The sequence below is a fragment of the Siphateles boraxobius genome, unplaced genomic scaffold (assembly GCF_051911475.1).
Source record: "Siphateles boraxobius isolate OS27281-9 unplaced genomic scaffold, OSU_SipBor_1 130, whole genome shotgun sequence".
In the NCBI taxonomy this organism is placed as follows: Eukaryota; Metazoa; Chordata; class Actinopteri; order Cypriniformes; family Leuciscidae; genus Siphateles; species Siphateles boraxobius.
Window position 1 is genome coordinate 28,786,147 of NW_027508734.1, and position 12,896 is coordinate 28,799,042.

At 38.7% G+C, this 12,896-nt stretch overlaps 1 protein-coding gene across 2 annotated transcripts in view; it reads left to right on the forward strand.

The window, feature by feature from the left end:
* The first annotated feature begins 416 nt into the window (after positions 1 to 416).
* creb3l1 (cAMP responsive element binding protein 3-like 1) overlaps positions 417 to 12,896 on the forward strand; it is a 32,242-nt gene continuing 19,762 nt past the window's right edge. The window contains exons 1-2 of one of the 2 annotated variants that reach the window (XM_077229041.1): positions 420 to 590; positions 691 to 797. In XM_077229041.1, coding sequence (XP_077085156.1) covers positions 696 to 797 — 102 coding nt within the window. In that variant the 5' untranslated portion in view covers positions 420 to 590; positions 691 to 695. Of the gene's footprint in view, positions 798 to 12,896 lie in introns of both variants that reach the window. The other variant, XM_077229040.1, reaches the window with a different exon arrangement.

Genomic DNA, 12,896 nt, shown 5'->3' on the forward strand with positions numbered 1-12,896 from the left:
AGTTATTAGATCTGTGCGCATGTGTCCTCTTGCATTGTTAAATTCATATTTTTGCTTTCTGTAATCAACTTAGAGTTTATCTAAGATCCATTTTAATCTCCACATGACAAGAGTCTTGCATGAATTCAACATAACTAAATTAATTTCTTTCTTTATCTGTAAGGATTTCTGGGTATTGTTAGGTCATGAAAACGTTTTACTATTAGTTTTGAAAATGAAAATTTAGGTTTGGGTAATGGACAGCTAAGTTGTATGCTGTAATGTATTCAGTCTTTCATGTGCGTCAATGGCTGAAGCGCTCGAAAATCAATGCGCTGTCGCTTTAAACGAAGTGAAAGGTGGGTGTTACCGTTGGCCGCAAAGAGCGAGAGGAAGGCGGGGACAACATTAAATATGTATCAGTCTAGTTACCCCTCAGAGACTCAACGCAGATGAATGATACAGAGTTGGAAGAGCCACATACGGCCACTTCGCTGTAATCACATCCAATTTATCCGACACTTCCAGAGAAGTGTAAATGGGCAGACTAGACGCTCAGTGGATGAAGGCGTCTTGACGGTGCAGACGAGCGCACGTCGCTTAAGCAACACGTATTACTAATAGCAATTTTTTTAATTGGATTTCAACAATTTCGCAACCAATCTCACCTTTAAGTTTCTTTTCCACGGCTTTTTTTTTTTTAATTCACAGCCGATATGGACACCATATTGGACAACTTCGCGTCGGACAAACTTTTTCCCAATTCCAACCTGTTGGACCTAGAGGATCTGAATGAGAGCGATTTCTTATCCAATGTGGTAAGTCTGCATCTTTCATCATTAATAGCAGCAGAGAGGGGGAAATGCAGAATCTGTTTTAACTTGTGAATGTATTTATCATTTTTTAATAATAGCCTATTTTCCTACCATCATAATTTGATATATTTGCGCATAATAATTAGGCCTATCATTAGATTAGGTAGCTAAAAATACGCTCATGCCTATATTACATGGTTCTTTACATCAGCAGTAGGCTATATATATATATATATATATATATGGTGTGTGTGTGTGTGTATTACGTGTGTTTATTTGTCACACATGTCTGGGATGTTGTGCTTTAAATTAAACATAAACAAAAGCAGGAGTTCCCAAGCTGTGAAGTTTGCCCAGCTGCAGACAGATAGGGTCACTTTCCAACTTAAACCGGACCTTTGTGTTGCGGGGGAGGTCTCGTTAATGTTTTATTTATTCAAACCACGCCCACACACCGTATCATGCTGTTCATCAAATCACGCCCACGGATCGCTTCATCCTGTTTCTCGTGTCTGGCCACAGCCGGTGACTTTAGAATACTTTGCAGTATATTTGCTTTTACTTTGGAGATCAGAAGCACAACTGACGGGTTTACCTGGTACAGTAAACTAATAGAGTGAGAAAAGTAATTTAGTGCAAAACCTATTTACCATCACGTTATTTTTTACACTAAAAGTGTCTGTAGGCTATATGCTCAAACCATGCCAATTAAAAACAAAAGACCAATACTACTTCATCTTGGCAGTTAAGTTAATGCTATCTGTGAGGTAAAGGATGTATATGAGTTAACAAACTACACAACAAAAAACTTTTCTCCACGTGAAGACATCAGAAGTTATAGTCAGAAGGAACCTTTCACCCAAAAATGTACTCCTCGTTATCATTTCTTTCCAAATCAGACTTTTGTTTTTTTCCATGGAACATTAATGGTGAATTATTTTGAGAATATCCAAGCCACTTATTTTTATATAGTCCTATTGAAAGTGAATTACGACTTGGGCTGTCAAGGTCCAAAAAGAAAAATTGTCCATCAATGTATTGGAAATATAAAGTATTATCAAAGTGGTCTCACTGGCTCATACATACATTCTATTCCAAGTCTCCTTGAGCCAAAGACTGATCCAGTCCCTATTCAATCCATGGAAAAGTGCGACCAGTGCATTATTCCTAATGTGTTCCATGGAAGAAAGAAAGTCATATGGGTTTAGAGGGATGAGAGTGGATAAATGAGGACTGTATTTTCATTTTTGCATAACATGTTCCTTTAATTAGGTCATCTGAAAAGCCGTGTTTGGGTTGTTAATGCATTTCATTTGAAGCTAGCAGTTCCATGAGCATATGATCCATTAGGAGCCCAGGACACTTCTGCAGTTTCCACAGTGATTCAGACACTCCTGTGGATAATACAGGACTAACACACATTCATGCTGAGGTCCTTTTAATCCCTTCCCAGAGACACAGAGAGAAAGGGAAAGAGACATCACAAATGTCATTATTATGAGGCTCAGATGAGATGGAACAGTTTTGACCTTTATATTAAAAGGGAAGCTGCAGCATCATCTTAGGATCTCTTTGGGATATGACAGACAGGAGATGCATACTGCAGCCTCTTATGAGCTACCTGAGCCTAAATGCTGTTTTCTGTAATACAAAGTGGTTTGCATTAATGATAAATTATATAATGTATCATAACTCCACATAAATTATATGTAGATGCAGTGGTCAGATAGATAGACAGAGGTAGTTGACATGGCAGCGTCCTACGGTTTGACAAATTTAATTAATCTAAAACCATTTTAAAGAATAATTCACCCAAAAATGAAAATTCTGTCACCAGTTGCTCAGCCTCATGCCGTTCCAAACCTGTATGACATTCTTTTTTCTGCGGAACAAAAAGAAGGATATTTTGAAGAATGTTTGTAACCAAACAGTTTTGGTGACCATTGACTTCCATTATGGACAAAATTGACTTATCATCAGAAGGATGGGTAGATGGATAGTTAGATGGATCGATAGACCTAATCTCTAATGAAAACCTGTTTTGTCTTATAAGGATTTGTGTGTTAAGAGTTTTTAATGAAGATTTTACTTTAGTGCCTCTCTGTCTGTTTTTTTTTTTTTTTCCTACCGGTCTGTTGGTTGTTGAGGGTATTTAACGGGTAGTATTCAATCCAGATGTCCCTCATTGAGTAACAGCTGTGCTCCAGTTTGCGCTGTAAGGACCTGATTGAGAGGAGAGTGATGATAAAAGAAAGAGAGGCTTGTGAGTGAAGAAGGCTCATTCACAGCTCCTGATAGCTGTCGGTGTATGTGTGCATGAGCGTATGCATGCCACTGTGCCCCTGTGTGGGTGTGTGAATAGACGTCTGTGAAAGACCACTCCAGACCCTCCATGGTCCCCCACTTTACTCCTTGGTGTGTGTGTGTGTGTGTGTGTGTGTGTGTGTGTGTGTGTGTGTGTGTGTGTGTGTGTGTGTGTGTGTGTGTGTGTGTGTGTGTGTGTGTGTGTGTGTGTGTGTGTGTGTGTGTGTGTGTGAGTTAGAGACACTGGCCCTTGAAGGCTCACTGAATGACTGCCTTGTGCCCTCCGAGAGGAAGCTGCTCTCCCTGCTCCTGGGTTACACAAACTGGTTTCTGACTCCTGCGTGTTTTTGTTCATTCATTCTGCCATTATATTAATACATTTTAGTGAGTTGTTAATGCACTGTTGAACTTAGATATTTATAATTTATTTATAAATATAATTTATATGAATTTATATGTGTGTGGGGGAGGGGGACCAAATACCCCCACTATAAGGTTTGTAAAACCTGAAATTACCTACACAGTGGGGACCATCCAAGGGTCTTGGATGAAAACTGCTTGAAGTGATAGTTTACCAAACAAAAAAAACAAAAACAAAAAAAAGAATTTACCTGCCTTTATGTTGCTGTAAACTAGAGTGACTTTCTTTCTAACAGTGCAATAAATGTGTCTGAAGCTTTCAAACTTCAAAAAGGGAGAAATAAGTATTAAAAAAGTGGTTCATACAAGTAGTCTGAGGTCATGTGTTATACACAGACAGACATTTAAGTCATTATTCATTGACAATTGTCCCCTCCAGTGCCGATTTATGAAGACCAGTTGTGAATTAATTGAAAAGATCTGACACAAAAGAATGATTTGTCCATGTACTTCTCTTAAGGAGATCTAGTGCATCTGTCAACATTTGAATTAATTAATAAATCTCACACAAAGCTATCACATGACTTAGGAAAACTTGGTATATAGTACACTCATTTTAATGACCCACATTTAAGATATGTTATGGTCCTTTTGCATCCTTTTTGAAGCTTGGAGTTGGAGACTTAATTTTGTATTCAATGAAACAATAGAAGTTTCAAATTTGAGTTTGGAACAACAGAAGATTAGCAGAGTGAATTATAACAGAATTTGAGTTTTTGTGTGAAGTATTCCTCTACCAAACATGCTAAATAATGCTTTAATGAAAATGTAATATATTTGAAGAGCGGAAAGAAATATTACTAGCACATAATAAAAAATAGACGTCAATGGAAACTCCTTACAATGATAGTAAAACGTGTGTGTGTGTGTGTATGTGTGTGTCTGTGTGTGTGCACGTGCGCACGCCTGGCCATTTAAATCACGACTTTAGTGAAATTGCATGGTTTGTGCTGAAAGGTGGAAATCAGCATGTCTCATTCTACTGTGTGTTAAAGCTAAGATCACAGAGTGGATCTGTGAACCACAACAGCACAGAAAAACCTCAGGCTTTAATTATTTAAATTACTCTATATTATATATCTGCTATACGTCTATAGTGCAAAGGGAGCTGATGTGACACTGTCTCTGTCTGTGGATTTATATTGTTGTGTTTATACTGCTGTTTTTTGCTGTGTGAATGGCTGCGGTGACAGAGATTGATTCACAGTGTTAATCACATGAACAGGAGGCTCTGATCTGTCTTTTTAGCACTAATGAATGAACACATTTATTAATCTGGAGATACGAGTCTGACAAAAAACGATTAACGTGGATCTGCTGGTTGTATGAAAGTTGTTATCTCACTAGTCAAAACAATCTGCAATAAGACACGGATATTTTAACTACAGAACTACATACAGAAATAAATATAGTTTATAGTTAATGAAGTTCATCTCTCTTGTTTACTCTTAGTGTTGGTTAATCTTTGGCGTGGGCATATGTCATATCACATGAATATGAGCGAATGCATATGGAAATTCAGAGAGGAAATTTGTTGCATTATATGATACAAAGTCATCTACCAGTCTTGACGTATTTTACCTGTTCATTCCCTTCCCACACTGAAAAAACAGAAACTTGAATAGCAAGGGTGGTCTGTTGATTTTCCTCTTTTTTTCCGTGTTCCGAAGAGAAGAAGATGAGTCAGATTCAAGACCATTCTTTTGAAACGCGTAGCGTGTCTAAACGCTATGGAAGAAGACTGGAGATGAAATTATCAGGTTTGGCAGGTCTCACCTGTCCTGAAGGTTGTTTCTGCTTGGCTAGTTTGTCTTGTACACTCTGAGCCTGAATGGATTGGCAGCATGGACACCATATATGTTATATCTAATGCATTTGGTTTGATGCATTTCATGTGTATCCTTTGAAAACAGGGAACTCAGTTGGCATCCAAGACCAGCTATGTTGTTTTTACAGCGATGTGACCTGAAATAATGAATTATAGATGGACACCTACTAGCAAGAGTCTGGGGGTGAAGGGTGTGGGTTTGGAGAAGGGGCAGGTGAGGAGCATCTGGATGGGAGGAAAGAATTTCCTCTCAGATGTACTGGATGCTTCTGATGGAACACGTCCAAATAAGAAAAAAGAAATAGAGATAAAGAGAAAGAAAGTAAGAAGTTGCATAATCTTCAGAATGACTAGGTCAAAGATAAAGATGATACAGCTCTAACTGTTCCTCTCAACACGACTCTCAACGGCTGCAAGCTACAATTAAGATGACTGTAAATAACGAAGGAACTATGATACTCTCTGGGTGTGATACAGCCACAGAAGTTCAACTCTATGATCTTGGAGTTTGATTCATCATAGCAGCCACATGATTTATCCCATGTCTCTCAGACTGCCCCCGAAATTAAGTTTTTCCAGTCCGTGTGAATCTAGAGATCTAATCCACCTGATCTAAATTCGTTCACTCTATATCTGTAATTCTCGCATATATTTTTCACACACATCCCTTATCTGTAATGCACAGGAAAATGTATTAGACGATCAGTCCCAACTAACGTAATTTCGTCATTATGTTTTGCTAAGTAAAGGTTAAGTATGGCTACTTTTGTCATACCTTTAGCTAAGGTTTTAAATCTACTCACATGATGGACACAAATAGAGAGGATAGAGGTCATTGAGGTGTGTTCTTACGTGAGCACACACGCACAAAATACTAAATCAGCAGTTAGTGCATCGAGCCTTAAAGGTGTGTTAACCTTGGTCCTGTCAAACCAGATCGTTTGGTTTTTTAAATATATTTTTTTAATTGCTAGATGTTTTGAATAGTTGTGTAGGATTTATAAAGTATGTTATAGATTAGCAGTTGTTCACAGATAATAGTGGGCGCTGACTGTTCTCACTCCTGGAACTGCCCTGTTATTGCAAAAGTCTAAATATATCATCTAGATATATTTCATTTCAATATAATTTTTGTTGCAGTATTTCAGTTAAATTATGCAACGTTAAGTTCACTTCTAAATTAATAAGGTAAAGTTTCTCTTAAATGTTTCATTGTACCTCTCAGAATAAACCGTATTAAGTCAAATTGAAATATAATGTGCTAGGGTTTTTGCCCTGAAAAGGTCTGAAGACCCACATTCTAGACATATTTTAGTGCTTATTGACATAACTGCCTGTGGTTGGAGAACAGGCAGATGTCATTTTAAAATGTCATTTTAAAATGATTCACATTTTGAACTGTTTGAAGTGCTTAATTAATTCTTCTTCATTCCGCAGCTGATATTTGATTTCACTGACATGCCAGAACTCCTCCTGCTCTCCAGGCACTCTCTATCTTTAACTATCTCTGTCTTTCTCCTGAGGGTCTGCAGAGAAACAGAACTGTGGATGTTGTAGAGGTGTCCACCAACTGCTCTGTTCAGTGAACCCTTCAAATCTATTAGATTTAACCTCCAAAGAGTGTTCTGTCTCAGATGAATTATAGAAGCAAACTGTGAGCTGTGATGATGGACAGAACATTCCAATATCTCTTCCTCTTCATTGAGAAAATGACAAGCAGTGGTAGGAAGCAAGTCAAGTTAATTTCTTTATTTATATCTAGCACACTCATCTATAGCTTTGGTCAAATCCTGTTAGAGTGTTATTGCGACTCAGATGTTGGCCTGAATTACTGCCAAAAGCTTGATCAAACAGGAAAGTCTGAGCTGGAACACATTACGTTACAGAGGTGCCGAGAAAGAATTTCCAGAACTGCACTCTTGGTTTGTGCCCTGTGCGTCTTTTGACTTCAAACCTTTTCGTAAGAGCATGTATTACTTGTTCTTCACATGTGGAAAGACATATTCTTAGCCACATTCTAAGCCAGTGAACCCTGCAGAGACATATGTGTATTGTGTACCCACTCTTAGCTCCGTCCCACCCCTCAGGCTCTGAATAAACATGTCAGGTGAGTGTCAGTGTTTGCAGGAACATGTCGTCAGCTTACCTTGAGGTCCCTAACTCAGAATTCCACCATTGTCTCCCCAGGCTCCCTCTCTATTGAGGATCAAAGACACAGCGGATTATGTTAATTACATAATGACTTTTAATTCCAGGGACAGTTTTGAAAATGGAGTATAACAAAGATGCTAATGAGAGTTATTGTATTTTATTATAACTGCAATGGATAATGTATTTAATTCCTATCACGATTCCCACAAAACACCTTTCTGCTTCAGAGTAAAAAAAATCAAATTGTGTTTTTACTCTTCCTCGTTTCGTCTTTCTACTTCTCAACTGCACATTTATTTCTCTGCAACTTTCTATTTCACATTGTGACACTCATTATTGTGTCTATATTTCACAATGTGACTCACATGTCTTGTAGTTGTCTTAATATCTCACACTTGTTACTTTATTTCTCATTATTGTGATTTTATATTTCAGAATGTGATTCTCTCTCACTAATTTTACTATATATCTCATAATTGCAACTTTATCTTTTACAATTGTTTCTCATTATAGACAGTCACATTGTGAGAAGTGTGTCAGAATGATGAGAAACCAAAACGTCACAGTTGTGAAATATAAAGTTTATGGAAAATAAATGTGCATTTGTGAGATATAGTCACATTTACGAAAAATAACATTGCAGGTATAAATTCTCAATTACTAGAAATTGAAAAATATAAAATCACAATAATAACACTTTGTTTCTCATTATTGTGATTTCATCACTCACTTGATCACTTGATGTGTGATCAAGTGATCACTTGATCACTCACTTGAAAGTGGGACTTTCTCAGTAATTGTGACATTGTTTCACAATGTTACAATGTCTCACAAATTTGACTTATAGTTTCTTGTAGTTATACTCTCAATAGTCATCTTAATAATATATTAAAAGAGAATATTATTTTGAAAGAAACAAAGCCTCTCCTTTTCCTCACTGTGGTCAGACAGGGACAGACTAGACTAACACAGCTCTTTGGTCTGTATACAGGATATTCCTCTGCCCAGGGCTGTTTTGCCTCAGGCTCATTTGAGAGAGCCAATTTAGACTGGCAAAATTACAGAGTGCAGGGAGCCCTTTGAAGGGGGGATGGGGAACACATCTGGAGACCCCCTCCCCTCCCGAAGTGCAACAGTAGCAGAAAATAGAGGGTGGTTATGGGGATTCCTTGCTCCTTAGGATATCCCGTTAGTTCACTTGTGTCCTCGTTTCCTTTCCGACCCTCTTCTCTGAAAGTTACAGTTGGCCTCACTGTTGCAGTTTCTTTTTCACTGTAGTCATGAAAATCCAGTTCTAATTTGTCGACATTTTTCTCATACTCAACCTCTCTGTCTCTGCCATCCGCCGTTTCACCTCTAGAAGAGCTCGTCTGGTTTGTTGCCCTCAGTGGCTCCTGTCTGGAGGTGGGGCTGAAGCCCAACTGCCTCCTGTGGTCATGGTTCTCTTGCTCTGTGGCTGACAGCGAAACGTAAGAAAAATCTGGAAATGGAATTAAGAAACCAGAGGAAAGCGAGAGGGGGAAGGGACTAAAGAGAAAGTTTTTGTATTTGGAAAGTTATAATGGGAGGAAGAAGAAAGTGAGAGAATGACTAAGAAAGAAAGGAAAGAGAGAGAGAGAGGGGAGTGAAGGAGCAGGAGGAGAGCAAGGACTACAATAAAACCTCACGTGCAGACTTCACTCTACTGAACTCTCTTTATCAGTACTGCATTCAGAAAGAGTTGTACACACAAGAAGCGGCTTCCTTTGAAAACCTTTTGGTGAGAAACCCGTGTGACCTGATCTCTAGAGAGGTGGGTCGGACGGTGGTGTCTGTGTCTGGTGGAAAGCTTACAGAAGTCTCAGACTGCAGCTGTGAACTTGACGCTATGCCTGTAATCTAAATCAGCCCTCACCTGTGAACACCTGCAGATGCCTGGCTCCCTCGATCGCCCTCGATCTCCCCCCTCTCGTGCGCGTCTGCCTCATCATGCATGCTGAGCGGATCATAATGAGCGTTAGTTCATGAATATCCACCCTGACCCATCTCTGATCTCTCACAGCTGCCAGCTGGAATATGAATTTGAGAATATGAACTGTCTTTAAAGAGCAGATGTGCTGATTTGGAGACAATATGACTGTAAAAATGCATCTTACCCCACATTCACACATCAGTGTCCTTAAATTTAGGTCAAACATGTCAGATCCAGTGCAGATGAGTTCAAATGGTTCTTGCATGCCTCTTGGAAGAGAAAGCTCTAAATATTTAGAAATGTAAATAAATAAAACTGATCAGATCATGCTGTGGCTGTAGCTCTGATTTTCATGCTTCACATGAGGGGACCATGTTTTTAATTGCATCACACAGTGTAAACACTAAACATCTGCAAACTCCATCTTCAGTTCAAGAACTTCTCCCCCTCTCCCTCTTGCTCTTTTTTTGCCACTCCGAGAATGAATCTCCTCGTTGTGACTCATTGTTCTCAGAAATAACTCTTCTGCTCAGCGAGAGGCACATATTCCCAAAAACATTGTGGGTTCGGCTGTATTCCAAATTCCACTGCTGCTAAATGATTTTTATCAGCGTATTTATTTTTCCAAAGACTTATGTGTTATTTTCATGAGCACCGAGCTGCTCCATGTGCACCCTGCACTCCAGCTCCAAAATGACAAGCTCCCCTCTCCTCATTTGCATACTGAGATCCAATTGGCTGGAGTGCAGCTGGAGGTCTGGAATAAGGGAATGGAATGCGATGAGTCGAGCAGGCGTGCAGTTTACCAGCCCGCTTAGACCCGGACATGACCCAAGCGTTACTTCAAGAAAATGGATCAGATGGAAAAATAGGGCATTGCTCAGTCTGCACACACATTTCTAGCAGTGCTGCAGCTGTGGTTCCTTTTCCACCCCCATTGGAGGACTGCCGAAGTGACAAACCAGAAATATTTTAAATGACAGCTATAATAGTGAATTGAATGGGACATGTATTAAAGAAAAAAAGGGTGTCAATAGGTTTATTTTTTAAGAAGTCTGATGCTATTGTTGCTATTGATATTATAGATGATGTTTGATCAAAAACAAATCGATATATAAAAACAATGTGAAATATTATAATTTTAATAACTGTTTTCTATTTAAATATAGTATAAAATGTAATTTATTGCTTTGCTTTACCATTTTTTCAGGATTCTCAAATGAAAAATATCCTGATCGCATGTACTTTCTGTTTTCTTTGATATGTGAGAGTGAGAGCTAGGAAGAAATGAGTATGCGTGTATGCTTCTTTTTTTTCAATGCCTTTTGAAGCTCTACTGTTGGAGCCCTTCTTTATTTAAAATGCAGAAATACGACTTTCTCCTCTTTTTCCTTGTTGTGCCCATTACAGCATAGATAAAAATCATTCAGTGGTTTTTTTAGTTTTTTTTTGTTGTTGTTGTTGTTGTTGTTTTACTTTTGAGAAAGCATACAGAACATTTAGCGGAAAAAAATAAGAAAACTTATTCGACCACTATGGTACACATGTGAAGGGTCTGTTGTTGGATAGGACAATCTGATCCAATAAAGCTGCTTGTATACCCACCTGACCACTGATCTATTTTGGCATTATACCAATGCCACTTTAAATAGCAAACTTTTTTTTATTCCTCAAAGTAGCGTGTTCCTTCAGTCTGCATTTAAATGTACTTTCTTAATGTTATCATTCTACTTTTTAAAGTTGAAAGGTGACCTGAAAGTGTTGAGATATGACTTATTGTCATTTCTTCCTAAATCTGACACTTTCTTCCAGTTCTTCCAAGTTTCTCCGGAATTCTTCTTCAGAGGAGCTTTCCAGATGTGGAATTTCATGACTCTTGCATCAGCACCCCAGCATTGCATCATTACCGTTTGCCCCTATTAGGCCAACTGAACACCAGACACCACAAGAAACTCTTAACTGACACTTGTCATAACAGGAAGGTGCTCTACAGAGAGATAAAGCCGATTAGAAAAGTATTCTGACTGTTTGCTCCGATAACAGACAGGACCACACAGACAGAAAAGTTGCACACGTGAATGCAGGTTTCTACCAAAGCTCCTTCATAATATGTTTGCATTTTGCATTAGTAGATTAATTAGTAGTAGATAGTAGATTCATTAGTAGATTCATTGACAAAATTGTTTAGGCACTATTAAGCAACGTAAAACATCCAGTATATATATGCATATGCAGCTCACAGTTGTGAAATGGCACTTTCAATTCGGATTAATCAAGTCTGCAAACATATCCGCCCCACACATCCAGGAGCAGGGACATTTGACGAACATCAAAGTTTTAGGGTGGGACTGTTTCTACTGTCATTCTCAACTGTAGTTATTAGCTCAGTACTGACGGCAGGAGATCTGCGTCAATTCGTGAGCACTATCATCAGGGTGTTCCCAGGATGCCATTCATCAAACAATACGAAAACTGACATTGCAGGTTTTGTTCCCTCTGCTTATGCATCCATATGGTGATGAACAAGTTTTACCAGAATAAAAAGCACTCTTACAAATAAAGCTTTTTTGCAGCGATGCCATAGTAGAAGAACCATTTTTGGTCCCCCAAGCAAAAATAACCTTTTTTTTTCATTTTAATATTACAAAGTACCTTTTTCCTCTATAAAGAACCTTTTGTAGAATGGCCGTTAAAGGTTCTACGTGGAACCATCAATGCCAATAAAGAACCTTTATTTTTAAAAAATGTACAATACTCCATTCTCTCTTATTCTCAATACAGGTTTGTTGTTTTGGAGGCTCTGTTTGGTAGACTGGGGACAGCCAGAGTAAACATTCATAACAGCAGAGCTTTCCCAGTTTTCTCTTCACAAAGTCTTGCGGTGGTTAGGGGTTTGTGTGGGAACTCACACAGGTGCTGGGAGTGTGGATGTTTGCATGTGTTGCGTATGTGTAATCTGTGGATAGTGTCTGGTTTATATGCTCACTGTCCTACAGGTGTGCCATTCACACACCTGTCCCCGTTCACCAGGATGTAAACACGATCAGGTCCTCTCACACCTTCGTCACACCCTCGCTCGGCAAACACACGTTCGCATACCCTCAGTGCGGAGACACGCTCACACGTACTTCCATTGTTAATGTGACAACGGCTTTTTTTGGTCTACCTTTCAGACACACACATTAAACTAAATGAAAGGAGGGGTTTATCAGTGTTGCTCTGAATTTTAACAGTGACTATTTAAATGCTAATTTTAAAAGAGGCTATATATCAAATTAGCCTCTCAAGATGTTTTTTGAGTTGATCTTTGCTTATCATGACCAGGGAGTGGGATGAATTCAGCCAAATTATTATTTGTTCTTCCATCACTATTAGAACATACAGTATTCAAAAGTTTGAGGCCTTTTTTTACATTAAAAAAAGTCTCTTTTACTGCACCAAGGCTGCA